Here is a 27,738-nt window from a genome sequence, read left to right on the forward strand (position 1 = left end):
ACCTCGTCACCCAAGAGCTCTGATGGAGATGTACAAGGAGATTAAGCTGTTTTCATGCTTGCTAACACAACATCCATTCTATAGCCCATGGATCAAGGAATAATTTTAACCTTTAAGTCTTACTATTTAAGAAATCCATTTTGTAAGGCTACAGCTGTCATAGATAGTGATTCCTCTCATGGATCTGGGCAAAGCAAACTGAAAGCTGGAAAGAATTCACCATTCTAGCTGCCATTAGGAACACTTGTGGCCAGATGTGGTGGCTCACACCTGTAATCCCAGTACTTTGGGAGGCTGAGGTAGGAGGATCCCTTCAGGCCAGGAGCTCAAGACCAGCCTGGGCAACACAGAAACTCCGGCTCTACAAAAATAAAAATGAAAAATAAATAAATTAGCCACACATGGTGGCACACATATATAGTCCCAGCTACTTGGGAGGCTGAGGCAAGAGAATCGTTTGAGCCCAGGAGTTTGAGGCTACAGTGAGCTATGATCACTGTACTCAGCCCGGGCAACAGACTAAGACTGTGTTTCTGGGGAATAATAAAAAGATATTAACAGGAGTTTGAAAGAAGTTGATTCCAGCCCTCATGGATGACTTTAAGGGGTTCAAGGCTTCAGTGGAGGAAGTAATTGCAGATGTAGGAGAAATAGCAAGAGAACTAGAATTAGAAGTGGGGCCTGAAGACGTGACTGAATTGCTGCTGCTGCAATCTCATGAAAAAACTTTAATGGATGAGCAGTTGCTTCTTAGAGATGAGCAAGAAAGCGGTTTCTTGAAGCCAGGCGTGATGGCATACGCCTGTACTACCAGCTACTCAGGAGACTGAGGCAAGAGGATCACTCGGGTCCAGGAGTTTGGGGCTGCAGTGAGCTATGATCGTGCCTGTGAGTAGCCACTGCACTCCAGCCTGGGCAACACAGTGAGACAGAAATCAAAAAGAAAGAAAGTGGTTTATTTTGGTTTGGTTTTGTTTTTGAGACAGGGTCTTGCTCTGTCACCCAGGCTGGAGTACAGTGGTGCAATCTCAGCTCACCACAACCTCTGCCTCCCGGACTTCAGCAATCCTCCCACCTCAGCCTCCCTAGTAGCTGGGACTACAGGCGCACACCACCACCCCCGGCTAATTTTTGTATTTTTTTGTAGACACAAGGTTTTGCCATGCTGCCCAGGCTGGTCTCAAACTCCTGACTTCAAAGGATCCGCCCAACTTGGCCTCCCAAAGTGCTGGGATTACAGGCGTGAGCCACCGCGTCTGGCCGAAAGTGGTTTCTTGAGAAGGAATTTACTCCTGGTGAAGAAGATCTGTGAACTTTGCTGAAATGACAACAAAGGATTTAGAGTATAACATGAATTTGATAAAATAGCAACAGGATTTGAGAGGACTGACTCCAATTTTGAAAGAAGTTCTACTGCTGGTAAGATGCTATCAAACAACGTCGCATGCTACAGAGAAATCTTTCATGAAAGAGTCAACTGATGCAGCATCTTCATTGTTGCCTTGTTTTAAGAAATTGCCACAGCCACCCCAACCTCCAGCAACCACCACCCCAACCAGCAGCCATCAATAAAAAGATTATGATTTGCTGAAGGCTCAGATAATCATTAGCATTTTGTTAGTAACAAAAGTATTTTAAAATTGAAGTATGTATATTTTTCTTTAGACATAATGCTATGACACACTTAATAGATTACAGTGTAGTATAAACACCTTTTTTTTTTTTTTTTTTTGAGACAGGATCTGGCTGTCTCACCCAGGCTGCACTGCAGTGGTGTGATCTCGGTTCACTGCAGGCTCGACCTCCCGGGCTCAAGCGATCCTCCTATCTCAACCTCCCGAGCAGCTGGGACTACAGGTGCACGTCACCACACCTGGCTAATTTTCTGTATTTTTTTGTAGAGACAGGGTTCTGCCACGTTGCCCAGGCTGGTCTTGAACTCCTGGGCTCAAACCATCTGCCCACCTCAGCCTCCCAAAGTGCTGGGATTACAAGCATGAGTCAGCACACCCAGCTGTAAACAACTTTCATATGCACTGGGAAACCAAAAAATGTGTGTGACTTGCTTTGAGATATTTGCTTTATTGCAGTAGTCTGGAACCCAACCCACAGTATGTCTGAGGTATGCCTGTACGACTGCAGCCCCGCCACCCTCTCACCCAATGCCTGTTTCGGTTGACTTCACTGCCTATAGCCTTGGCCTTACAACTGTTTGTTTACTGTCCATCTTTTCCCCACCAGACTGTCAGTTCTATGAGGGCAAGGGCTGTGTCTTCATCACTGTTGCATCCCAAGTACCTAGAACTGTGCCTGGCACTTCGGGGGGCACAACCCGATGATGTAGAAGTTTTTCTATCATCCCCATTTCACAGATGAGAACACAGACAGCATGCTGAGTTCAACAGTGGACAGTCAGCAAGAAGCTGGATTTGAACCCCAGTCCACCTGCCGCCGAAGGACAGGGCTGCCTCCCCTGCTGTTGGCCTTGCCCCAGGAAACCTGGAGTTCTTTAGGCCTGTCATGTGTTATCAGTAGCCCCTAGGCCAGGCTGCCGCCCTGTGTAAGAACCCACTTCTTGGGCTGAGCACTGTGGCTCACGCCTGTAATCCTAGCACTTTGGGAGGCCAAGATGGGCGGATCACAAGGCCAGGAGTTCGAGACCAGCCTGACCAACATGGTGAAATCCTGTCTCTACTAAAAATACAAAACTTAGCTGGATGTGATGGTGTACACCTGTAATCCCAGCTACTCAGGAGGCTGAGGCAGCAGAATAGCTTGGACCCGGGAGAGGTTGCAGTGAGCCGTGATTGTGCCACTGTACTCCAGCCTGGGCGACAGAGTGAGACTCCGTCTCAAAAAAAAAAAAAAAAAAAAAAAAGAACCGACTTCTTGGTGTTCTCAAGTACTGCTATTTCCAGCCACTCCCTCCCTCTCCCTCACCTCAGGAAATCCCAATTGTGCAAAGAGACATAAGGAGAGGGAGCAAGGGGATAGGAAAAGCAGTTCTAGTCCAGTCTTGGCCATGGACTCAAAAGACACAGAACGTTTCCAGGTCTCGGTTTCCTCATTTGTAAATCGGAGGGGCTGAACTTGACACAAAGGGTGGCAGAGAACAAGGCAATGGTTAAGAGTGTGGGCTCGGCCGGGCGCGGTGGCTCAAGCCTGTAATCCCAGCACTTTGGGAGGCCGAGACGGGCGGATCACGAGGTCAGGAGATCGAGACCATCTTGGCTAACACGGTGAAACCCCGTCTCTACTAAAAAATACAAAAAACTAGCCGGGCGAGGTGGTGGGCGCCTGTAGTCCCAGCTACTTGGGAGGCTGAGGCAGGAGAATGGCGTAAACCTGGGAGGCGGAGCTTGCAGTGAGCTGAGATCCGGCCACTGCACTCCAGCCCGGGCGACAGAGCAAGACTCCGTCTCAAAAAAAAAAAAAGAGTGTGGGCTCTGGGCTCAGAACAACACTCTTCTGATTTCAGAATGATCCTGGCACTTTGGGCGTGTTATGTCCTTTCTCTGAACCTCAAGTTTCCTTATGTATACAATGGGGGCAACACACTCACTTCATATGAGGTCTGCAAAGATTAAATGGGATAATATATGTACATCTCTAGGCAGGGTGCCTGGCACAAAATAGGTGCTCAAGAAAAAGAACCATCATCCATGAGTCACAGTTCTATGTCTCGGTGACAAGGTCATTTCTGCAGGGGAGGAAAATGCTGCCTCTCCCTGTGCAGTGTTCTTTGAATGGTGTTTTTTTGTGTTTGTTTTTTTTTTGAGACAGGGTCTCACTCTGTTGCCCAGACTGGACTGTAGGGGTGCGATCTCGGCTCACTGCAACCTCCACCTCCCAGGCTCAAGTGATTCTCCTGCCTCAGCCTCCCGAGTGGCTAGGATCACAGGCATGCACCACCACCAACCAGCTACCTTTTTTATTTTTGGTAGAGAAAAACTTTCACCATGTTGGCCAGGCTGGTCTCAAACTCCTGACCTCAAATGATCCACCCACCTCAGCCTCCCAAAGTGCTGGGATTACAGGCATGAGCCCCCACCGAGCCGGACTTGAACGGGGTTTTTTTTGACTTCATGGGACCTTGAAGTTTGATTTCTTTCTACTTATCAAGAAAGACAGGCTGGGCACGGTGGCTCACACCTGTAATCCCAGCACTTTGGGAGGCCAGGGTGGGAGGATCACCTGAAGTCAGGAGTTTGAGTCCAGCCTGGCCAACATGCTGAAACCTCATCTCTACTAAAAAAATACAAAAATTAGCCGGGCACAGTGGCTCACGCCTGTAATTCCAGCACTTTGAGAGACCGAGGCAGGTGGATCATGAGGTCAGGAGTTCGAGACCAGCCTGGCCAATATGGTGAAACCCTGTCTCTACTAAAAATACAAAAATTAGCCGGGCATGGTGGCACATACCTGTAATCCCAGCTACTCAGGAGGCTGAGGCAGGAGAATCGCTTGAACCCAGGAGGCAGAGGTTGCAGTGAGCTAAGATGGCACCACTGCACTCCAGCCTGGGTAACAGAGCAAGACTCCATCTCAAAAAAAATAAAATAAAATAAATAAATAGATAAAATTAAAAAAAAAAAAAACAGGCCGGGCACAGTGGCTCACGCCTGTAATCACAGCACTTTGGGAGGCCGAGGCGGGCGGATCACGAGGTCAGGAGATCGAGACCATCCTGGCTAACACGGTGAAACCCCGTCTCTACTAAAAATGCAAAAAAATTAGCCAGGCATGGCGGCGGGCGCCTGTAGTCCCAGCTACTTGGGAGGCTGAGGCAGGAGAATGGTGTGAGCCTGGGAGGTGGAGCTTGCAGTGAGCCAAGATCGTGCCACTGCACTCCAGCCTGGGCGACTGAGCGAGGCTCCGTCTCAAAAAAAAAAACAAAAAAGCCAGGTGCAGTGGTGTACACCTGTAATCCCAGCTACTTGGGAGGCTGAGGCAGGAGAATCACTTGAACCCAGGAGGTGGAAGTTGCAGTGAGCCGAGATCGCACCACTGCACTGCAGCCTGGGCGATAAAGTGAGGTTCCATCTCAACAACAACAACAACAACAACAACAAAAAGGGTGAAAGAAAAGAAAGACTAGGAAAGCTACAGAAGACAAGATTCTTTCTGCACACACCCTTGGTGGCCAGAGACAAAGCTGCTGATATCTGCAGCTGCACGGGGAACTATAAATCAGTAGAACACAGCCCAGACACCCCCTCATTCCACCCCACAGCCCCCAGCCGGTAATGGGGCCGCTATAGCCTGCAGAGGATGGTAAATTGCTCATTTAAGCCAGACTTTCTGCTCTACCCCCACGATTATCCCTCTTCCTGTGCATGTTATGACGTTCCGTGTGGCCAATTTGATTTTGAGGTCCCAGGACTCTTGAGGTTAATGAAATCATGCCTTGCCCTTGCACAGCCCCCTGCCTCTCAAAGTCCAGACATCTGCCAGGCAAGGAGAAAGGAGAATCTGAGATCACAGCATTTAAAAGTCATTCTTTTTAAAATCTCAGGGTTAGGCGCCTGTAATCCCAGCACTTTGGGAGGCTAAGGCAGGTGATCATCTGAGGTCAGGAGTGTGAGACCAACCTGGCCAACTTGGTGAAACCCTGTTTCTATCAAAAATACAAAAAAAAAAATTAACCAGGCATGGCGGCACATGCCTGTAATCCCAGCTACTCAGAAGGCTGAGGCAGGAGGATCGCTTGAACCCAGTGGGGCAGGGGTTGCAGTGAGCCGAGATTGCGCCACTGTACTCCAGCCTGTGCAACAGAATGAGACTCCGTCTCAAATAAATAAGTAAGTAAGTAAGTAAACAATAAAATAAAATCTCAGCCATGGCGAGAGGGGCCTGAAATTCTGCTTGTCTTTTCTCCACCCGAATCTCCACGGCCAAACCTCCACCCAGTGGTTTCCCAGTGTCTACTTGCACACTTCAGTGACAGGAAGGTCCCTACATTACATAGCAGCCCATATCTTCTTGGAGAGCTTTGACTGTTGGCAAATTCCTTATAGAAATAATGAAATAGCTGGGCGCGGTGGCTCACGCCTGTAATCCCAGCACTTTGGGAAACTGAGGTGGGCAGATCACGAGGTCAGGAGTTAGAGACCAGCATGACCAACATGAAGAAACCCCATCTCTACTAAAAATACAAAGTTAGCCGGGCATGGTGGCTCATGCCTGTAATCCCAGCTACTCGGGAGGCTGAGGCAGGAGAATCGCTTGAACCCGGGAGGCGGAGGTTGCGGTGAGCTAAGATCGCACCATTGCATTCCAGCCTGGGCAACAAGAGCAAAACTTCATCTCAAAAAAAAAAAAAAAGAAAGAAAGAATGAATGAGATGTGTGCAAACACACGTGTCCAAGAATGTTCACAGCATTATGTATTATTACTATTTTTTTGTTTTTAGAGACAGGGTCTTGCTATGTTGCCTGGGCTGATCTTGAATTCCTGGGCTCAAGTGATCCCCCACTGTGGGCTCCCAAAGTGCTGGAATTATGGGGGTGAGCCACCATGCCCAGGCAGCAGCATTATTTAGATTTGCATAATATTGGAAATAATAAAAGTCACTGGAAAAAGAACACATTCCTACAGTGTAGCCATCAAAAATCATGTTTTCAAACTAGAAGGGCACATGCTTACCATATAATGTTAAGTGAATAGGCATCTCACAAAATATTACATGTAATGTCATCGTGACTTCAACATGTGGCCCTGATTTCACTAAAATGGAAAGACAAAGCTGGGTGTGTTGGCTCATGACTGTAATCCCGGCACTTTGGGAGGCCACGGTGGGAGGATCACTTGAGTCCAGGAGTTCGAGACCAGCCCAGGCAACATAAGGAGATCCCCATCTCAGAAATAAAAATAAGCCGGGTGTGGTGGCTCACGCCTGTAATCCCAGCACTTTGGGAGGCCAAGGCAGGCAGATCACCTGTGGTCAGGAGTTCAAGACCAGCCTGGCCAAGATGGTGAAATCCTGTCTCTACTAAAAATACAAAAATTAGCCAGGCGTGGTGGTGGGCGCCTGTAATCCTAGCTACTTGGGAGGCTGAGGGAGGCGAATTGCTTGAACCCAGGAGGCAGAGGTTGCAGTGAGCCGAGATTGTGCCAATGTACTCCAGCCTGGGTGACAAGAATAAGACTCTGTCTCAAATAAATAAATAAATGTAAAATTGAGAAACAGAGAGACAGAAAAGAGATGGGAAGGAAATACACCAAAATGAAAAAGCTCTTTTCTTTGTGATAGGATTATGGATAATGTCTGCCTCTGCTTAAATTTCTCCATATTTTCTGAAATAAGTTTGTTACCTTTATTGTAGAAGAAAATTTCTTTCTTTCTTCTTTTTTTTTTTTTTTTAGATATGGGGTCTCAGGCGAGATGCGGTGGCTCATACCTGTAATCTCAGTACTTTGGGTGGCCAGAGGCGGGCAGATCACATGAGGTCAGGAGTTCAAGATATGGGATCTTGCTTAGTTGCCCAGGCTGGACTGCAGTGGCACTATCATAGCTCACTGTCACCTCAAGTTCCTGGGCTCAAGCCATCCTTCCACCTCAGCCTCCCAAGCAGCTGGGACTACAGGTGCATGCCACCATGCTCAGCTAACTTTTTAATTTTTTTGTAAAGACAGGGTCTTGCCATATTGTTTGGGCTAGTCTCAAACTCCTGGACTCCACTGATCCTCCTGCTTTGCCTCCCAAAGTGTTAGGATTACAGGCATGAGTCACTGCACCCAGCTGAAAATTTATAATACTGAGTTGATAAACTTTCCCTATACCACCCACTCAATAATTCTAGTTCCGGCTCACACCTGTAATCCCAGCATTTAGGGAGGCTGAGGCAGGTGGATCACTTGAGGTCAGGAGTTCGAGATCAGCCTGGCCATCATGGTGAAACCCCATCTCTACTAAAAATACAAAAATTAGCCTAGTATGTTGGCACACCCCTGTAATCCCAGCCACTCAGGAGGCTGAGGCAAGAGAATCGCTTGAACCCAGGAGGCAGAGGTTGCAGTGAGCCGAGATCGCGTCACTGCACTCCAGCCTGGGCAACAGAGCAAGACTCTGTTTCTTTTTTTTTTTTTTTTTTTTTGAGACGGAGTCTCGCTCTGTCACCCAGGCTGGAGTGCAGTGGCCGGATCTCAGCTCACTGCAAGCTCCGCCTCCCGGGTTTACGCCATTCTCCTGCCTCAGCCTCCCGAGTAGCTGGGACTACAGGCGCCCGCCACCTCGCCCGGCTATTTTTTTGTATTTTTTAGTAGAGACGGGGTTTCACCGCGTTAGCCGGGATCGTCTCTCGATCTCCTGACCTCGTGATCCGCCCATCTCGGCCTCCCAAAGTGCTGGGATTACAGGCTTGAGCCACCGCGCCCGGCCTAAGACTCTGTTTCAAAAGAAAAAAAAAAATTCTAGTTCCTGAGGGTCGAAAAATGTCCATCAAATGAATGCAAAGCAAGTCTGACTCCTCTTCTAAATAGTCATAATTATAGAAAATGTTTATTGACCACATACCAAATGCCTAGCTCTGTGCCGAAGTCCCTCGCATCGGGCCTCGTGAACTCCTCCAAACCACTCTATGAGGGTGTCTCGCTGCTTCCACAGATGAGAAAGCTGGGCTCAGAGAGGGTGTGTATGGACTGCTCAAGCTCACTCTCTTAGTAAATGGCACGGCGGGGATGTCATTCCAGGTCAGTCTGGATCCAATGTCTAGGCTCTCAATGGCTGCCACCCCACGGAGAGGCTTCAGAGATTTGCAGACAGCAATCTACCCTCTACCCCGTCCCCGTTCCTCGTTTCTCTACCTAGACACCCGCAGCACTCGCCTCCATTCCGCCATGTCATGGACAGCAGCAGCAGACGGAAACATGGAGCGATTTTGCAGTCAGAGAGGCCAGGGTTTGAATCTCGACTCCACCCGTCTCTTGCTGTGAGAGGCACATTGCCCTGAGCCACCCTCTGAGCCTTCTTGTCCCCATTTGCAAATGAGAACAGAAAGCCCCCATTGCAGGGCTGTGGTGCAGCTTACATACTTCAACCTCAGTATGGCCTCTGGCTCCAGAAGCCTCCAGCATGTGGCAGAAGCTTAGGAAGAGGCTCTTCGGTGTTCTCAGTGACTCCTATGGACCCACCCCAGTGCGTCTGTAAGTCACACACACTCCCCAGGGAATGAACCCAAGACCCAGGAAGAAGCAGGCTCCCGGCAAGACCAGGAGATGCAGCAGGAACAGCAGCCAGGGCTGCTGCTTGTTCTCTCTGCTCAGCCTCACCAGAAGTCATCTGGCCCAGCCTCCTCCTGCTGCCTCCTTCTTTTTTTTTTTGAAATGGGGTCTTGCTATGTTGTCCAGTCTGATCAACACCTTAGCCTCTTGAGTAGCTGAGATTACAGGCATGCACCACCATGCACAGCTCCCTGCCTTCTTGTTAGGTCCAGCAACACTCCATTTCAGAAAGAGGACAGCTGAGGCCAAGGTTTTAACAGCCCCATCCAAGGTCACATGGCTCTCTTTTCATTGCCCTGAGCCACCCTCTCTAGTCTCCCCACATTGAGCCCCTCCCCATCCAATCCACCCCCACCCCCAGCCCCGCCAAATTCATTCTCTTGAACACCATTCTGCACAGATTGCTCCAAAATCCCCCTCCCCATGGCCTGTGACCCGAAGCTCCCTCATTTCCCAGCACGCCATCCTTACCAGGGGATCCTTGAGGACCTGTCCAGTCTCAGCTCCCACATCCAGACTAGAACCTCAGCATGGCCTCTGGCCCCTCACACAGTCATGCTGGGCCTGCCTCCAGGCCTCTCCTCAGCCCCATGAGAACACCTGCCTCCAATTACCTGGGGCTGCTCTACCAGGTGCACCTCCTCAGGAATCATGGGTGGCTCCTGAGCCCAGCCAAGCTCAGCACCCAGCAGGTGCTTTTGACACTATGGTAAGGAGGACACCTGCTTACGACGCTTTTCCTGCTTTTGTCCCTGCAGCCTCTCCATCCTCACAGCCACCCTGGTCCCCAGCACTCTCGTCTCAGCCCCGGTGAATCGTTGCTCCTGTGGTTCCCTCTGGGATGCTCCGCCCGCACCTCTCCAGGGAGCCAACTGCTGCTCCCCCTCCATGATGCACAGGCATCCCCTCCTCTGGCTGGGTCTGGGGACTCCCTGGACTCCCATAGTTCCAGGGAGCTGCACTTGTCTGTGGAGTTGCAACTAATCGGGGCTGGTACGGGGCATGGCTGTGTTAGGAGCCAGGGGGCATATGGAGGTTTAAGTTGTGGGTCTGGGCAGCGAGAGCTGAGGCTGGACAGGCCTGGCACGGGTCAGCATCAGCAAATGCTTTACTGACTGAGTATATGTGCAGGTAATGCAGGACATGGGAAAGAGCCCAAGGTGGAAAACGTAGACGACTAGGCCTCAACAGCCCACCTGCAGCCGCCGCAGGAGTGCCAGGAAACCACAGTGCAGGGCATACCAGGTGCTATGCTCGGCCTTTCCATGCTCAATCTCTGAGTCCTCCCAATAACCTGTCATATCACCCCAATTTGCTTTTTTTTTTTTTTTTTGAGACGGGGTCTTGCTCTGTCACCCAGGCTGGAGTGCAGTGGCACCATCTCGGCTCACTGCAAGCTCCACCTCCCGAGTTCATGCGATTCTCCTGCCTCAGCCTCCCGAGTAGCTAGGACTATAGGCACCCGCTACCATGCCTGGCTAATTTTTTGTGTTTTTACTAGAGACGGGGTTTCACCGTGTTAGCCAGGACAGTCTCGATCTCCTGACCTCGTGATCCGCCTGCCTCGGCCTCCCAAAGTGCTGGGATTACAGGCCTTAGCCACTGCGCCCAGCCTTCACCCCAATTTTTTAAATGATAAAATGAGCCGGGCACAGCGGCTCACACCTATATCCCAGCACTTTGGGAGCCCATGGTTGGCGGATCACTTGAGGTCAGGAGTTCGAGACCAGCCTGGCCAACATGGTGAAATCTCCCATCTCTACTAAAAACACAAAAACTAGCTGGGCGTGGTGGCGAGTGCCTGTAATCCTAGCTACTGGGGAGACTGAGGCACAAGAATTCCTTGAACCCTGGAGGCAGAGGTTGCAGTGAGCCGAGATCGTACCACTGCACTCCAGCCTGGGCAACAGAGTGAGACTCCATCCAAAAAAAAAAAATGAGGCTCAGGGAAGTTAAGCTGGTTTTGCCCAAAGCCACACCTCTGGGACACGGATAGAGACCGGGCGCTCCCTGACCTCTAGCCACAACCTTCACCACTGCACTGTGTCATCTCACTGGAATCTCTCCTGGCCCAGAGGCCCTGGGTCCAGACCCCGAGAGAGGGGAGGGAGACAAGAAGCCAGGGGGCTTCCAAAACCAGGACAGGGATTCAGTACTACAAATTCTGCCCACAAGACACTTCAGCATTTTCCCCAGCAGCTTCTGGAACCTCAGCAGGAGACCAAAGAGACAAGCAGAACCCTTCATTCACCTGTCCCGACCCTGCCACCGTCCACCTGCCTGGCCCGACTCCCCTCCCTGCTGGGTGCTGCAGTCACCTTAGACAGGAGGGAAAACGCGGTGCTTTGCCAACATCATCTCATCTAATCCTGAGGACAAAGGTACCTATGAGGTAGTACTTATTACCCACATCTTCCCGACGAAGACAGAGGTGCAGTGAGGCGATCTGGCTTGCTAAAGCTCTTAGTAAGTAGCAGAGCCAGCATTTGATACAAAGAGAAAAATCAGAAGAGACATGGGCTGAGGTGAGATCAAGGGGCAGAGAAGCACACAGGCTGAAGGCGTCTCGTGGAGGTTGGCTGGGGCTGGCAGGAGGCAGGGGGTGCTGTGAGGGTACAAACCTGCGGAAACCTGGCTCAGGGCGCAGAGAAGGCAGGGAGACAGAGAAGGCTGTGGAACAGACAGCCAAGTGGGAAAGCACTGACTCCTTGCCCAGGTTCTGGGTCGGGCCACCCAGGATCTGGGCCAGGCAGGAGGAAGAGGGGGTCACCTGCCACAGGTGAGGGGCCTGCTAAGCCCATCACACCTCACCTACCCAGTGGGCTGCCCAGGGGAAGTCTCCGAGATGCCAGCCCGGCAGAGGACACTGACTCTGCCCAGAAGGAGTTGTCCGGTATCTGCTCTGAGGACCAGGGCACCCCCATGGCCAGCATGAGTCATCATGTTGGCCAATCCCACAAGCAGGAGGAGCGGGTGATGCTCTGCCTTGGGACCACCTGTCCACAGAAGTCCTGCTCACGCTTCACAGAAGCCTCATTCCCTCAAGCCACAGGCTGTTTGTTAAAAACGCAATTCCCAGAGGCCCCTCTCAGGCCCCCAGGAGGAGGCGGCTTCTCAGGTGGCTCCTTGGAGGGGAGAGAGGACAGAGTGTGGGGCCTGCAGGACGGAGCGTGCTTCTGATCTGGAATTCTGAGACTCCTGGTTCCTATATTCAGGCCCTCATCAGCGTCCTGCTTCCCAGCCACAGCTCCTCCCTCAGCTTTTGACTCAGTTTCCCCTCCTCATCCTTTAGCTCTGCAGAGGCTTCTCTGATCTCTCTGTCTAGCTGAGACCCTCCCCTGCCCCCAACATGGGCTCTCAAATCCCCCACATATTTTCATAGATAGCCCCTACCACAGCTACAAACTTCAGTTTATTGGATGGCTGGGTGACCAATGTCTGTTTCTCCTGCCAGACCCTGAGCTCCGGAAGGTCTGGAGCACGGTGGGTTTTTTTCTCGGCATTTAGCACAGAGCGTGTAGAGTGTTGTAGAATGAGTTAATTCTTTTCCGTCCTTCACACAGAGCCCCTCCCTGTTCTCAAAGAGCTTAGGGTCTAAAAGGCTCAGATATCACACATTATGCCACTTAATCCTCACCCCCACCCTGGAGGCGCTGTCGGTGTTCCCACTTTAATGAGAAGAGCTTCAGACAGCTCATCACTAGCCCGAGTACACAGCAAGTAAGCGGCTTTGACCTGGTATGTCTGGTCCAGAGCCACAGCTCTGCCTACTACACCACCCTGCTTTCCTTCCCCAAGGGTCTCTGAATCTTCCCTTGCTCACTGTCCCCCACCCCCACCCCCCACACGCTGCTTAAGCTCAGGACTGACAGGCAGAATTCGCTCACTCAACCACTCCTTCACTCAACCCAGCAGCCGGCTCATGCACTGGCTGTCTTCTAAACAGGGCCTGCCATAACGAGATGGAGCGCAGCTCGAGGAGCCCTTCAGGGGAGCAGGGGCCTTTCTCCCACCCGGGCTGCCCTCTCTGAGGCTTTTCCAGCAGAAGCGAAGACCCAGGCAGCTACCCTGCCCTCAGACTCTCATTCACTGCTCACTGGGGAAGAACTAAGCACCAGCCCTTATCATCCCCCCTCCCCAAAGGACAGCAGCCTAAAATATACAGGCTGAAAAATACAGAGGAGCACAGTCCCCAGGTCTCTGCACTCTGAGGACTCCAGGACAAGAGAAGGGACAAAGTTAGGCACGATGGCTCTGCCTGTAATCCCAGCACTCTGGGAGGCCAAGGCAGGAGGATCGCTTGAGCTCAGAAGTTTGACACCAGCCTAGGCAACATGGCAAAACCCCGTCTCTATAAAAAATACAAAAGTTAGCATGGCGTGTGCCTGTAGTCCCAGCTACCCACGAGCCTGAGGCGGGAGGATCGCAGTAAGCCCAGGAAGTCGAGGCTGCAGTGAGCTGTGACTGCGACGCTCCAGCCTGGGCAACAGAGAGAAATCTTGTCTCAAAAATAAAAGAGGGACAGAATTCTGCCCCCCTCCTCCCAGACAATGCTTTGACTGTTCTCTACCCCAGGCAACTCTGGAGAAAAGTTTTGGACTTAAGTCACAGACTAGGGTTCTAGCTCTGGGCCTGGTGCCAACTGTGGTACCCTCTGAGAATAAGTCACCTTGCCTCTCTCTGAGCCGCAGATTCCTCATTTTATCTGCAGGATGCGGGTGCTGATGATAATTCTAAAGCCTGTCCCATAGGATTGAAGGTGAGGATTCAATCATTCAGACCCAGAGATACAGTTTTCACATACATGGTTGACCAGCGAAATGTCTTGGCAACGTGGGGACGCCTAGGGGCCTGCTAAGCTGCCTGCGTACACTTGGCAATGCGATTCCGGGAAGGCTGTAAGGGAATGCCCCTAGTAGGCAGAGCCCAGAGCCTCCCTTCAGTGGACCTTCAGCAGTGGGAGCCCCCGCCCCTTGCTCAATGGTTGTGGGGAAGCTGTGCTCAGTCAGCCCACCAGCCAGGGGCCCTGAGGAAAAGGTTGGAAATGAGACCGAACACACTGACGCTCAACTTTTCCCAGACTTGAGCACCTGGAGCTCCTCTAGACAGGGCAGGTGCCAGGAACTGGAGCTCTCAGAATCACAGCTACTCTCAGGCCCACCTTAGGACAAGCGTCTCCCTCAAGCTCCCTTCTTTAGTTGGATTCTCCAGGATCTAGAATCCTCGCTATACAGACAGCGTCCATTCACTGGGTCCAGGCGCCAGGCCAGTGCGTTATGTGCTCTCTCACTGACACCTCACAACAACGCTGTGGAAGAAGATTTATCATTACTTCATTCTACAGATGAAGAAACTGCAGCTCGAAGAGGCGAAGTGATTCGCCCAAGTCACAGAGCCAGTTCGTGGCAGAGCAGGGATTCATACCCAGGCCGGCCTGCCTCTAAGCCTGCGAAGTGGGGAGAATCACTGACAAAGACACAAAGCAAAGATCAGTTCCGCCTGTGCTGGGGGGCGGGGGGATTCTCTCCCTGTTGCTTGTGATGAGTCATGGAAAGCACAGGAAATTATTGTACCCGCCACTCTTTCTGCAGGAGCAAAGATCCCCCAGAGATCATCAATGCCGAAGCCCACTGACACCCACACACCTCATCCCACGCTCCAACACACCGTGTTCTGCCCTGCAGACACCCCATACCCTGGAATTCATACTTTCCAATTGAGGAGATTGGGTCTCTATTCTTCGGACAGGGAAACTGAGGCGGATGGGAGGCGGGGCAGGAAGAATGGTGCCTGGGCATCCATGACTGGGCTGAGACTACAGTTCATCTCTCCAACCTCTGAGTCCACGATCTGACCTATGCCCTGCACGGTGGCATCACAGCCCAGAGAGGTTTAGGGCCATGTCCTCGGTCCAGCATGGAGGACCCATTTTCAACTAACAGTAAATACCAGGGCATCTTTGTTGTTTTAAGGATGGAAGTTTTCCTCTCAACCCTTATTGGCCACGTCTGAGCTTATGGGCTGTATCAGGAGGGCTACTTCTGGGGCAAGCTGACGTCTTAGGCGCTCTGAGAAGGTCCCCGCACTCTCCATAAACTCCAAGAAGAGCACCTCACTTCCTGGGATGAAAACCCAAAATCCACTCCAGCCCAGACAAACCTCTGCTGCCTTTGGCAGAAGAAAAGACTGTTAGAGGAGGCAAAGAGAAAATGGGAGGCGGCATTTGTGAGGATGGCGTGAGGCTTCTCTGAATCCTATTCAGAATTCCTGACCAGATGGTCACTGGGGAAGGGAACAGAGAACCGGTTGGCGACCCATAGCTGTCGCCCATGGTATCCAGGAAATCACTGACAAAGGCACACACAGCTGCACAAACACAGGTGCGGCCACTCTGGACGCTCTGCTGCCCTCGGGGTTTCAGGGGCTTGACAAGAACAACAGTCACATTGTTACATTCAGACAGAATCACAAACTGACCGTTAGGGACAAGCACACACCAACAGATGAGCACCAAATATGACTCGGTAAGGGCCCCACGGCGAGGTGCTGACACCCAGCACCCTCCTGTCTGCCCTGCCCGCACGGTGCCCTCACACCGGTCTCCCCAAAGGCCCGCGGCACCTCAGAGCAGCTCTGCCCACCCCATGGGCATGTTTCCGACGTCCAAACATACAGTTGTACTGTCACAACCATCCACTCACAAACTGTGACAGATACACAAACTGACGACAAACTGTCCCACAAAGAAACAAGGGGATGCCAACAGATAATCAAATGTAATTTACTCAACTGCGGCGCAACCCCCTCCACCACACACACACATACACGCGCGCGCGCGCACACACACACACACACACACGATGACACACATTCCTGTGTCCCCCTCGATGTAAGTGGCCTCACCTCTCGCTGGGCCCCAGGTGCCCCTGCTGGAAGTGCGGAGGCGCAGGGAGTCCAGGGTCCGGGCTTGGGGTCCCAAGTTCGTGATCCCCACCCTCCCCCCGGGCCCCATCCCTGCGGTGCCGGCCCGCAGCGGACTCACCGTACGATGCCGAACATGACGAGCACGTTGCCCAGCAGCCCCACGGCGCACACGGCCGAGTAGAGCGCAGTGATGGCGATTGCCAGGGCGAGGGACGAGGCGCTCCGCGCACCCGGCGGCCCCGACGCATTGGCGCCAGCGTTGGGGAAGGCGCTAGGGTAGGCGTCCGAGGCGTTGGCGAAGAGCGGGGGCTGCAGCGCGGCGCCGGCGGAGGGGGCCGGTTCCATGGTTGCCGGCCGGCTCCACCGCGTCCCTCTCCACCGTGCGCCCTGGGCGCGGGGATCCGACACCAAGGGAGCGGGAAGGTAGAGGCCGCGGCCCCGACGCCGCCGGCTGCCGCGTCCCGGCCGCCCCGCTGTCTCTGCGCCTCCTCCGCCTGCCTCGCACCCGCACCGGCCCAGCCCCCGACGTCCACCCGCTCTCCTCGCCCGGAGCGCTGTGAGCCAGGAGCAGCCGCAGGCTCCTCGGACGCGCCCGCCGCGCGCACCACGTGGCCCGGAGGCGGCCGCCAGTCTGCGCCCGCGACCGGGGGCGGGCGCTGCACCACTGGCTCGGAGCTGGGCAGGGGAGGCCTCCCGCCCCCTCCCTAGGGATGCTCCGCTGGCTCGAGTGCGCCCCCGTCCCAGCCTGGACTCCCCTCTCACCCCCTTGCTACTTTGGTGTCAGAGGGACCTGGGTGTGGATCCCGCCTCCCGCCCCTGCACTAACCGGCGGAGTGACCTTGTGTAAGTCATTTAACCTCCCTCAGCTTCATTCTCTTTGTGAGATGAGGAAAATCGTACCACCGCCCCTGAGGGTGGTTGGGGAGACTGAATAAAATGATTCGAACAAAGAGCGTAGCGCAGTGCCCTGCGCACAGTTACATGCTCCGTAAATCACACGTATTATCCGTGCCTTTCTTGCATCCCATTTATTCGCTCAACAAAAATTTTGAAGGTGCCTAATAGAAGAGCCAAGTGTTTGGGGGGACCCTCTAGTACACAAAACCAGATGCAGCCTCTGCTTCCTGGGGCTTACAGCCCAGTGCAGGAAAGAGAGAGCAATCCTAAAATGCCATTAAGATATAGGTACGAATTGAGAAAGTGGCAGGGTGTGCAAAACGCAGGGGTCAGGACAGCTTCCCTGGGGAAACGACGCTTGAGGGGAGGGGTGAAGTTTGAGGAGGAACTAACTTAAGGAAGAAACAAGGGAAGAGGATTCCGGATAAAGGAAGCAGAGGGACTGAAAGGAAACCAGGAAGAGGAGAAGGCAGGAAGTGAGGGGGCGATGAGGTGGTGGGCAGGTTCTTGCAGACGACCTTAAGGAGCGCTCTGGCTGCAGTGCGGGCCGATAGAAGTGGGGCACTTGGCTAAGTCATCCTTGCCACACCCCTTCCAAGACCTAACCATTCCAGATTAGAGCCATCCTTCTCCTTGGGGTGCCCAGCCTTTCCAGAATATTTTCTCTACCAAGCATTACTCTGTTCCAGGCACTGTGATAAGCACTTTATCCATGCGCCAACACTTTGGAGTAGCTTCTGTTATTATTGTCCCCATGTTACAGATGAGAAGACTGAGACTCAGCACCAGATTATCCCACCTATCCGAACTGGTCTCCCTCCTTAAAGGGACTGATTGACCCCCGCATCCAGGAGAGGGCTGAGGTCACAGCAGGTGCTCAAGAAATGCTTTTTGGATGATAAAGATCCCAAAGGGAACTGAAGTGGAACAATATTAGGGGTTCTGAGCTCTAGGCTCTGGGGCAATGCTCTTGGCTCTGTGTGTGGCTGGACAAAGACCCCTCCCTCACGTCACCCTCTAGCTTGAGTCATCCATCTATGTGCAAGGCTCCTACCCTTTCCCGGAAAAAAAGCCAGAATTCCCAAGCTCACCCTCTTCTCCATTTTCTCCACCCCACTTAGCTGCTGTCCAGGCACCTCTACCAACTACAGCAAGTCCCCCACCCCAGGGCTTTCCCACTCAACCACCTAAAGACTTATCAGAGATTTTTGCTGTGGTCACCTGCTGCCAAAACTCTCTCCCCTTCCCAAAGGGCCTGGTACTCACAGACTTTTCTAGTGCCAGCGGAGAGAAATTGGGACAGGAAGAAGGAGGGCTACTTTATTGGAGTCCTGGTCCCCTCCCTAACCCTCCAAGCCAAGTTTTTTCCTGCCTCAGGACATTTGTACATTCTATTCCTTCCACTTGGAAGGCTGGACCAATTCCCCAGCCTAAGCGTTATTTATCCCTCAAGTTTCAGCGTAAATATCACTTCCTTTGTGAAACCTTCACTGATCCCCACGCCACCTCCAACTATCCCAGCTCTCCTTATTATGCGGCCTCTTCTTTACATATTAATAGTTTCCCATGTATTTATTTGTGTAATCATTGGATTTTTTGTGCATCACCTTCACATAAAAAAGTATTGTGTAAAACTAACCATTGAGTACTATGCTCAGTAACTGAGTTGACAGGATAATTCACACCCCAAACCTCAGCATCACAAAATATACCCAGGTGGCAGATCTGCACATGGACCCCCCTGGATCTACAAGAAAAATTGAAAAAGGCTGGGCACGGTGGCACACACTTGTAATCCAAACATTTTGGGAGGCTGAGGCAGGCAGATCACTTGAGCCTAGGAGTTGGAAACCAGCCTGGGCAACATGGAAAAAACCCTGTCTCTACAAAAAAAAAAAAGACTGTTAAGCATGGTAATGTGTGTCTCTAGTCCCAGCTACTTGGGAGGCTGAGGTGGGAGGATCATTTGATCTGGGCAAATAGAGGCTGCAGTGAGTCAAGATCGTGCATCTGCACTTCAGCCTAGATGACGGCAAGACCCTGTCTCAAAAAAAAAAAGTTGAAAAAAACATAAAAAGATCTTGTGCATTTCTGTGCCCTCCACCTTAGTGCAAGCACTGACACACAGATGCTCACTTGATGAGTGACTGAATAAAGAAGCTCAGTTCCAACTTTGGTTACTTCATATTTTTTTTTTAAAGAAGCTCACAATCAAGAAGTGGTGAAAGAGGGCTGGGTGCAGTGGCTCACGCCTGTAATCCCAGCACTTTGGGAGGCCGAGGAGGGCAGATCACCTGAGATCAGGAGTTCGAGACCAGCCTGAACAACATGGTGAAACCCGGTCTCTACTAAAAATACAAAAAAAAAAAAAAGCTGGGCGTAATGGTAGGTTCCTGTAATCCCAGCTACTTGGGAGGCTGAGGCAGGAGAATCGTGAATTGCTTGAACCTGGGAGGCAGAGGTTGCAGTGAGCTGAGATGGCGCCATTGCACTCCAGCCTGGGTGACAAGAGCGGAAGTCCATCTCAAAAAAAGAAAAAGAAAAAGAAAAAGAAGTTGTGAAAGATATGTAAATGACCAAGTACATGAGTGAAATAATTGCTAAGAAAACATACATGCCGGCTGGGCTCCGTAGCTCACATCTGTAATCCCAGCACTTTGGGAGGCCGAGGAGGGCAAGTCACCTGAGGTCAGGAGTTCAAGACCAGCCTGGCTAACATAGCGAAACCCAGTTTCTACTAAAAATACAAAAAATTAGCCAGGCTTGGTGGCTCACGCCTGTAATCCCAGCTACTCAGGAAGCTGAGGCAGGAGAATTGCTTGAACCCGGGAGGCGGAGCTTGCAGTGAGCCGAGATCGTGCCTGTGCACTCCAGCCTGGGCGACAGAGCGAGACTCTGTCTCAAAAAAAAAAAAAAAAAAAGAAAGAAAGAAAGAAAAAACATGCATGCCAAGTGCAAGTGAATTGGAAATTCAAAGGCTTCTAGGGGGATTCCACAATGACCTTCTAAAGTGAAAACTTGGAAATGATCTTTTTTGGGGGGCGGGGGACGGAGTCTCACGCTGTTGCCAGGCTGGAGTGTAGTGGCACGATCTTGGCTCACTGCAACCTCCGCCTGCAGGGTTCAAGCAATTCTCCTGCCTCAGCCTCCAGAGTAGCTGGGATTCAGGTGCGCAATACCACACCCAGCTAATTTTTGTATTTTTAGTAGAGACAGGTTTCACCATATTGGCCAAGATGGTCTCCATCTCTTGACCTCATAATCCACCTGCCTCAGCCTCCCAAAGTGCTGGGATTTCAGGTGTGAGCCACCGCACCCAGCCTTTAATTTTTTTTTTTTGTAGAGATGGTGTCTCACTATGTCGCCCAGGCTGGTCTTGAACTCCTAGGCTCGAACTCCTGGGCTCAAGCCTCCCAAAGTGCTGGGATTACAGGCATGAGCCACTGCACCTGGCCTTCTAGTCTACTTATCTTTAAAAGACAGTCTCATTTCTGTGGTCACAAATTCATATAACAACGCTGTTGGCTTCCATTTATGGAGAGCATGTTCTATGTCAGGCAATGGGCCAAATGCTATGTGGATTATCTCATTTAATCTCCAACCAGCCCCATAAGCATATAGAGTGATTATTATTCCATTTTTCAGAGGTTAGTTTACCTACCCAAGCCAGAACTGAGATGCCAAGCCAGGTCTGTGTGACTCCAAACCTCAGTCTCCTGACTACTAGACTATGCTGCCTCCCAGAACAAAGACTAGAAAGTCATCCAGAAAAACATACTCCATCCGCCTTTGCTCAGCAGAGTTTCCCCACCACCCTGGTGTAGGGCAATGATTCACTTGGAGCTTGGGAGATTCTTTATTATTTTCTTTTTTTTTTTTTTTTTGAGACGGAGTCTTGCTCTTGTTGCCCAGGCTGGAGTGCAGTGGCGCGATCTTGGCTCACTGCAACCTCCGCCTCCTGGGTTCAAGCGATTCTCCTGTCTCAGCCTCCTGAGTAGCTGGGATTACAGGCATGTGCCACCACTTCCGGCTAATTTTGTATTTTTAGTAGAAATGGGGGTTTCTTCATGTTGGTCAGGCTGGTCTCGAACTCCCAACCTCAGGTGATCTGCCCGCCTTGGCCTCCCAAAGTGCTGGGATTACAGGTGTGAGCCGCCGCACCCGGCCACTTGGGAGATTTTTGAGTTCATCTCCACTGTTGGGGGGAACCAGGGTAGACACAGTCCTCCACACCTGGGTCACAGAAGAGTTTGAGCTGTGTTTGGAGCTTGTTCATATCCTGACCTCAAGGTGGGAGAAATGAAGAGAAAAACAATGGGAAATCCTGGGCTAACCCAGGGCATCAGAAGGCGTCAGCAGGAGAGAAACAGAAATCACTGAAGGAGTCAGAGCAGAAAGGAACTCCCTGGGGAAGCTATTAACAATTTAGTATGTGGGAATGTGGCTCCCACCTGCCAAAGAGACAGAGCTGCCTGATAGAAAATACAACGGCTGCCTCCCAGTGAGCAGGCAGCTCCCCTGGGTTGCCTCTCAGTCTGGCTCCATCAGCAATCTCCAGGAGGGGGAGGATAGCAAAGATAACCATAAAATAATGCAAAGGACTTTTGCCTTTCCAAAGTACTTCCAGGCCAGGGGCAGTGACTCACGCCTGTCATCCCAGCACTTTGGGAGGCTGAGGCAGGCGGATCACTTGAGGTCAAGAGTTCAAGACCAGCCTGGTCAACGTGGTGAAACCTCATATCTACTAAAAATACAAAAATTAGCCATGTTTGGTGGTGGGCACCTGGAATCCCAGGTACTCAGGAGGCTGAGGCAGGAGAATCGCTAGAACCCGGGAGGCGGAGGTTGCAGTGAGCCGAGATCGCACCATTGCACTCCAGCCTGGGCGACAGATCAAGACTCTACCTCAAAATAAAAATAAATAAATAAACAAACAAACGAAGAAAGCACTTCCAGATTGATGACTTCATCTTGACACCAGCCTGATACATGGGGAGTTTAGGCTTCATTATCTTCGTTTGCTAGCTAGGAAAACAGACATCTAGAGAGCCTGGTGGGATCCCCAAGGATACACAGCAAACTGGCGAAAGAAATAGGATTGGCACCATCCATATAGTTGCTCAAGCTAGAAACCTGAGAATCATTCTTGACTCCTCTCTGTCTCTTTCCAACACTTCTAAGCAATCACCAGGTCCTGTCCATCCTTCCTTTATAATCCCTGGATCCTGTCATTGTTCCTTATTCTTATTACCAATTTCCTCCTAGTCTGACACACCACCATTTCTTTTTTTTTTTTTTCTTGAGATGGAGTCTCGTTCTGTTGCCCAGGCTGGAGTGCAGTGGTGTGATCTCAGCTCACTGCAACCTCTGCCTCCCGATTTCAAGCAATTCTCCTGCCTCAGCCTCCCAAGTACCTGGGACTACAGGGACACACCACCACGCCCTGCTAATTTTTGTATTTTTGGTAGACACAGGTTTCACTATGTTGGCCAGGCTGGTCTCGAACTCCTGACCCCGGGTGATCCACCCATCTTGGCCTCCCAAAGTGCTGGGATTATAGGCACCATTTATTGCTGCAACTACTGAAATAGCCTCTGAAATGATCTCCCTGCACCCAAGCTTGCTGCCTTCAAGCAGTAACATGGCTTCAGGCTGCTTCACACTTCCACCTCTCTCTACCTCACCAGACCCTTGTACCACCTTACATTTTTACGTTTACATGCTGGGTTCCAACCAAAATAAACTCCTTGAGGTTCTCCAAACAACTTGCTTCTCTCACCTCCAGTTTTATCTGAATGGTTAAGAAAAATGTTTGAGCATCAGACTGGTTGGATTTGAAATCCCAGCTCATCCACTTAACTAGTTGCATGACTTTGGGTGAGTTATGTAAGTTCCATAAGTTTCATAAACTGGGGACAACAAAAGTACCTACATTTTGGCACTTGGTGTGTATAGGCATTGTTCAGTAGGTGTTAGCTATTGCTGTGATGATGGTTGCTGTGTTTGGAATGCTCTACTGCACCCTCCGAGCCCTCTGTCATCTAACCCACTCCAACACTTCCATCACTTCTCAGCTGAGATGCTGCTTCCTTCCCTGTTCCCCAGATGAGTTTCCATCACACAGTGTCTGTACTCTTGGGGCACGTCTCTCTCCTGGAAGTACAGTCAAGTCCTGAGTCCCTTGAAGACCACCCCATCCAGGCATTGCTGGGGAGGCCTAGGTCTGTCAGAAGGAGGAGGGAAAGAAGTTGAAGAGGGAGTGATACAGTTTGGCTGTGTCCCCACCCAAACCTCATCTTGAATTGTAGCTCCCATAATTTCCACATGTTGTGGGAGGGATCCAGTGGGAGATAATTGAACCATGGGGGCGGTTTCCCCCATACTGTTCCCGTGGTAGTGAATAAGTCTCACGAGAGTTGATGGTTTTATAAGGGGAAACCCCTTTTGCTTGACTCTCATTCTCTCTCTTGCCTGATGCCATGTAAGACGTGCCTTTCACCTTCCACCATTATTGTGACGCCTCCCCAGCCATGTGGAACTGTGAGTCCATTAAACCTCTTTTTCTTTATAATTTACCCAGTCTCAGATATGTCTTTTTTTTTTTTTTGAGACAGAGTCTCGCTCTGTCCCCCAGGCTGGAGTGCACTGGCGTGATCTCGGCTCACTGCAAGCTCCGCCTCCTGGATTCACACCATTCTCCTGCCTCAGCCTCCTGAGTAGCTGGGAGTACAGGCGCCCGCCACCACGCCTGACTAATTTTTTGTATTTTTAGTAGAGACGGGGTTTCACCGTGTTAGCCAAGATGGTCTCGATCTCCTAACCTCGTGATCCGCCTGCCTCGGCCTCTCAAAGTGCTGGGATTACAGGCATGAGTCACCGCGCCGGCCTTAGGTTGTCTTTATCAGCAGCATGAAAACGAACTAATACAGGGAGGGTGGTCCCAGGCAGGACAGAGAACTGGATTCTGTGAGAAGGGGAAGATAGAGGAGTTCTTTGAGTGAAGACGTTGGTGGGTGGTAAGAGCCTGAGAGAAGTTCTGCAGCAAGTTCAAGGTCAAGGCAAAAGAGGGGACTGTCTCCCCTCTCTTGAATGGACCCTGAGGCTTGAACAAAAGCCCTTCAGAGATTATTCTGATGAAACAAATGACAGAGACCTCTGCCCCATGTTTCCTGGACCGCGAAAACCTCAAGGGAGCAGAAGGACTGGCCCCCTCTTCCCCAGTGACTGAGGATGGATTTTTCCACCACCCTGGAGGATGGGGCAGAGACAGAGTTCATTTGATTTTTTAAAAGTTTGTTTTTGCATCTGAGTGTCACGGAGGAAATGCCTACACCTGTTAGAGGAATCATCATGAGGCCTAGAATAGGCATCAACAAGACAGATGGAAATTATGCTTTTCAGAAGAAAGATGGTGACTTTGAGGAACTGAACGTGCAAAATGTCCCTCCATTTCCTTGTATCTGGGATTGGCGCCCCGTCCAGACACTTAGCTGTCTGCCCAACAGCACTGTTCCCTCCTCATTCCCTGCAACTGTATCCCCCCACCCCATCAGGGGATAAGGGTTTTCCTTTGATTTGGGGAAAGGGAGCCCCTTCTCTGCCTCAAGGAATGAATTGGTCTAAATACATCATGGTAACCTGTGGTAAATTGCAAAGTGGTCACAATTCTTCATTCCTCTCTACGCCCTTTGCAATGTGACTTCGCAGCCCCTCCCGTATAAGTGGTTGAGTCTATTTTCCCAGCCCTTGGACCCAAGCCAGCCTGTGACTTGCTTTGTCCAAAAGAATGGGATGGAAATGGGAGTGCCAGTTCAGAGCCTGCGCCCCAGGAGGCCTTGCATTCTTCCTCCCAGTCTCAGAACCCTACTGCTGCCATGGGAACAAGCCTGGGCTAGCCTGCTGGAGGATGAACCCAGTCAACCCAGCACCCCAGTTAGATAGAGCCTGAGGAAGCCTCGGTTAGCACCCCAGTTAGAGCCAGCCAACACCAAACACTTGAGTAAGTACGGCCATCCTAGACTAGCCAACCCCCAGCCGACCTAACAGCTGGCCACAGACACGGGAGGAAGCCCAGACAAAATCAGCCAGGACCACCCAGTTACCCATAGACTTATAGCAACAATAAATGGGGGTTGTTTCCAGCCACTAGATTTTGGAGTGATGTGTTAAGTAGGAGCCATCATAAATATGCTTTCTACAGCACTGACTGGTCTAGAAGTGGATATGTGGCCAGTTAGGCATAAAGAGAAATCTAGTAACAGACTTTTTTTCCAGGATAAAAATCAAAGCTCCATCAGGAGAAAACTGTTTGCCCCTCCCCCTTGGAAGGCTGATATGATGCGTGGAGCTGTAGCAGCCACCCTGCAATCATGAAGCAGTACGCATGAGGATGAAAAGCCAGTACGGTGACATTGTGAGAACAGAAAGACAGAATAAGCCTGGCTCTTTGGTGATGTTGTTGAACTCCAGGTACACCACCTCTGGACTGCCTGCTTCAAGACCTTTTGTTTAGGCTGGGCGCAGTGGCTCACACCTGAAATCCCAGCACTTTGGGAGGCTGAGACAGGTGGATCACCTGAGGTCAGGAGTTCAAGACCAAGCTGACCAACATGGTGAAACCCCATCTCTACTAAAAATACAAAAATTTGGCGGGGCGTGGTGGCTCACGCCTATAATCCCAGCACTTTGGGAGGCCGAGGCAGGTGGATCACGAGGTCAGGAGATCAAGACCATCCTGGCTAACATGGTGAAACTCCATCTCTACTAAAATTATTTTAAAAATAAGCCGGGCCTGGTGGCTGGCGACTGTAGTCCCAGCTACTCAGGAGGCTGAGGCAGGAGAATGGCATAAACCCGGGAGGCGGAGGGTGCAGTGAGCCGAGATCGCACCACTGCACTCCAGCCTGGGTGACTGAGCAAGACTCCATCTCAGACCAAAAAAAAATACAAAAATTCGCTGGGTGTGGTGGTGGCGGGCACCTGTAGTCCCAGCTACTCGGGAGGCTGAGGCAGGATAATCACTTGAATGTGGGAGATGGAGGTTGCAGTGAGCCAAGATCATGCCACTGCACTCCAGCCTGGGCAACAGGGTGAGACTCCGTCTCAAAAAAAAAAAAAAAAAAAAAAAAAAAGACCTTTTGTTTAAGCCACTGTTAGTCATGTTTTCGGTTCCTTGCAGTTAAAAGCGTTCCTAAAGGATGCACTAGTGTGCGTTCTTCTTGCACTAACATCCCAAGAAGGATGTCACAGGAATAAGTGGGCCTGGGGTTTTGGCATGAATACGTCTTCCTTTGGAGCCCGGGAGGTGGAAGTCTGTGATTAAACATGCAGACTCTGAATTTAAACACTGGGTGGGCCACATGCAAGAGAAGTGACTTTGGATAAGTCACTTATATCCATTTTTCCAAGCCTCCGTTTCATCGTCTGTTAGGAGGCAATAATAATATCACTCACGCCTGTAATCCCAGCACTTTGGGAAAGGAGGCAGGAGAACTGCTTGAAGCCAAGAGTTTGAGACCAGCCTTGCTAACATATCAAGACCCCGTCTCTACAAGAAAAAAAAAAAAATAGCCAGGCATGGTGGTATGCACCTGTAGTCCCACTTACACTGGAGGATAGCTTGAGGCCATGAGTTTGAGGTTGCAGTGAGCTATGATAGCACCATTGCACTCCAGCCTGGGCACTGTCATCATCATATATATTTTATAGGATTATGAAAGAGATAAATAAGGTAATCAAGTATAGAGCTTGGCACACAGGAAACATTCAATCTGTTCTTGTCTTAGCCATACTAACAACAACCATGTCTAATATCAAGAACAATAATCATGTTTAGATCAGCCCTCCTTTCTTGATCTTGTGGGGCAAAGTGATCTCAGTTTTATTTTATTTTATTTTATTTTATTTTATTTTTTTTTGAGACGGAGTCTCGCTCTGTCACCCAGGCTGGAGTGCAGTGGCGCAATCTTGGCTCACTGCAAGCTCCGCCTCCCGGGTTCACGCCATTCTCCTGCCTCAGCCTCCCGAGTAGCTGGGACTACAGGCGTCCGCCACTGCGCCCGGCTAATTTTTTTTCTATTTTTAGTAGAGACGGGGTTTCACCATGGTCTCGATCTCCTGACCTTGTGATCCGCCCGCCTCGGCCTTCCAAAGTGCTGGGATTACAGGCGTGAGCCACCGCGCCCGGCCACAATGATCTCAGTTTTAGACCAATCCATCCCTGGGATTTAGCCAGTGTTGAGCTCATGGAGCGCACGGTGCACTGAATCCTGCCTGCAGTTCATTCCCATGTGTCAAATTGCAGGATTTGTTTGCTTGTTTGTTCGCGAGTGGTGGTTGATGAGGGGAGGGATTAGAAGGGACTTGAAGGATGGGCAGCAGCAGGGATGGCACAGTGGCTGGGAGGACCATGGGACAGGCTCACAGTCCCCAGCCCAGTGCCAACTAGAGCCTCATGAATAGAGGCCACGGTGTCACAGGCAGAAGGCATGGGGCCCCCACATCCCTTGATCCCCCTTGATCCCCTGGCCATCAAGTGTGACCCAGCAGGGCAAAGGGCCTTCAGACTTCTCCTCTGAGATGGCCTGTAGTGCCTCCCCTGCTCACCTCCTGAGGGCAGTGAGCAAACACCATGATGGTAGAAGTAAACATTCTTTGAAAAACTCGACCTGGCTCCTGGTTTTTCTATCAAGCAGT

General features: G+C 51.1%; 1 protein-coding gene across 2 annotated transcripts in view; it reads right to left on the reverse strand.

Moving 5' to 3' along the window:
- LOC105494575 (opioid receptor delta 1) overlaps positions 1–27,738 on the reverse strand; it is a 95,589-nt gene that overhangs the window by 44,397 nt on the left and 23,454 nt on the right. Inside the window, exon 1 of one of the 2 annotated variants that reach the window (XM_011763117.2) lies at positions 16,265–16,702. The exons of the other annotated variant lie outside the window; for it this stretch is intronic. Within the exon in view, the coding sequence (XP_011761419.1) occupies positions 16,265–16,491 (227 nt within the window). The 5' untranslated portion in view covers positions 16,492–16,702. Of the gene's footprint in view, positions 1–16,264; positions 16,703–27,738 lie in introns of those variants that run through there. 2 annotated transcript variants of the gene reach the window in all.

This window comes from Macaca nemestrina, chromosome 1, assembly GCF_043159975.1.
Source record: "Macaca nemestrina isolate mMacNem1 chromosome 1, mMacNem.hap1, whole genome shotgun sequence".
NCBI classification, from domain to species: domain Eukaryota; kingdom Metazoa; phylum Chordata; class Mammalia; order Primates; family Cercopithecidae; genus Macaca; species Macaca nemestrina.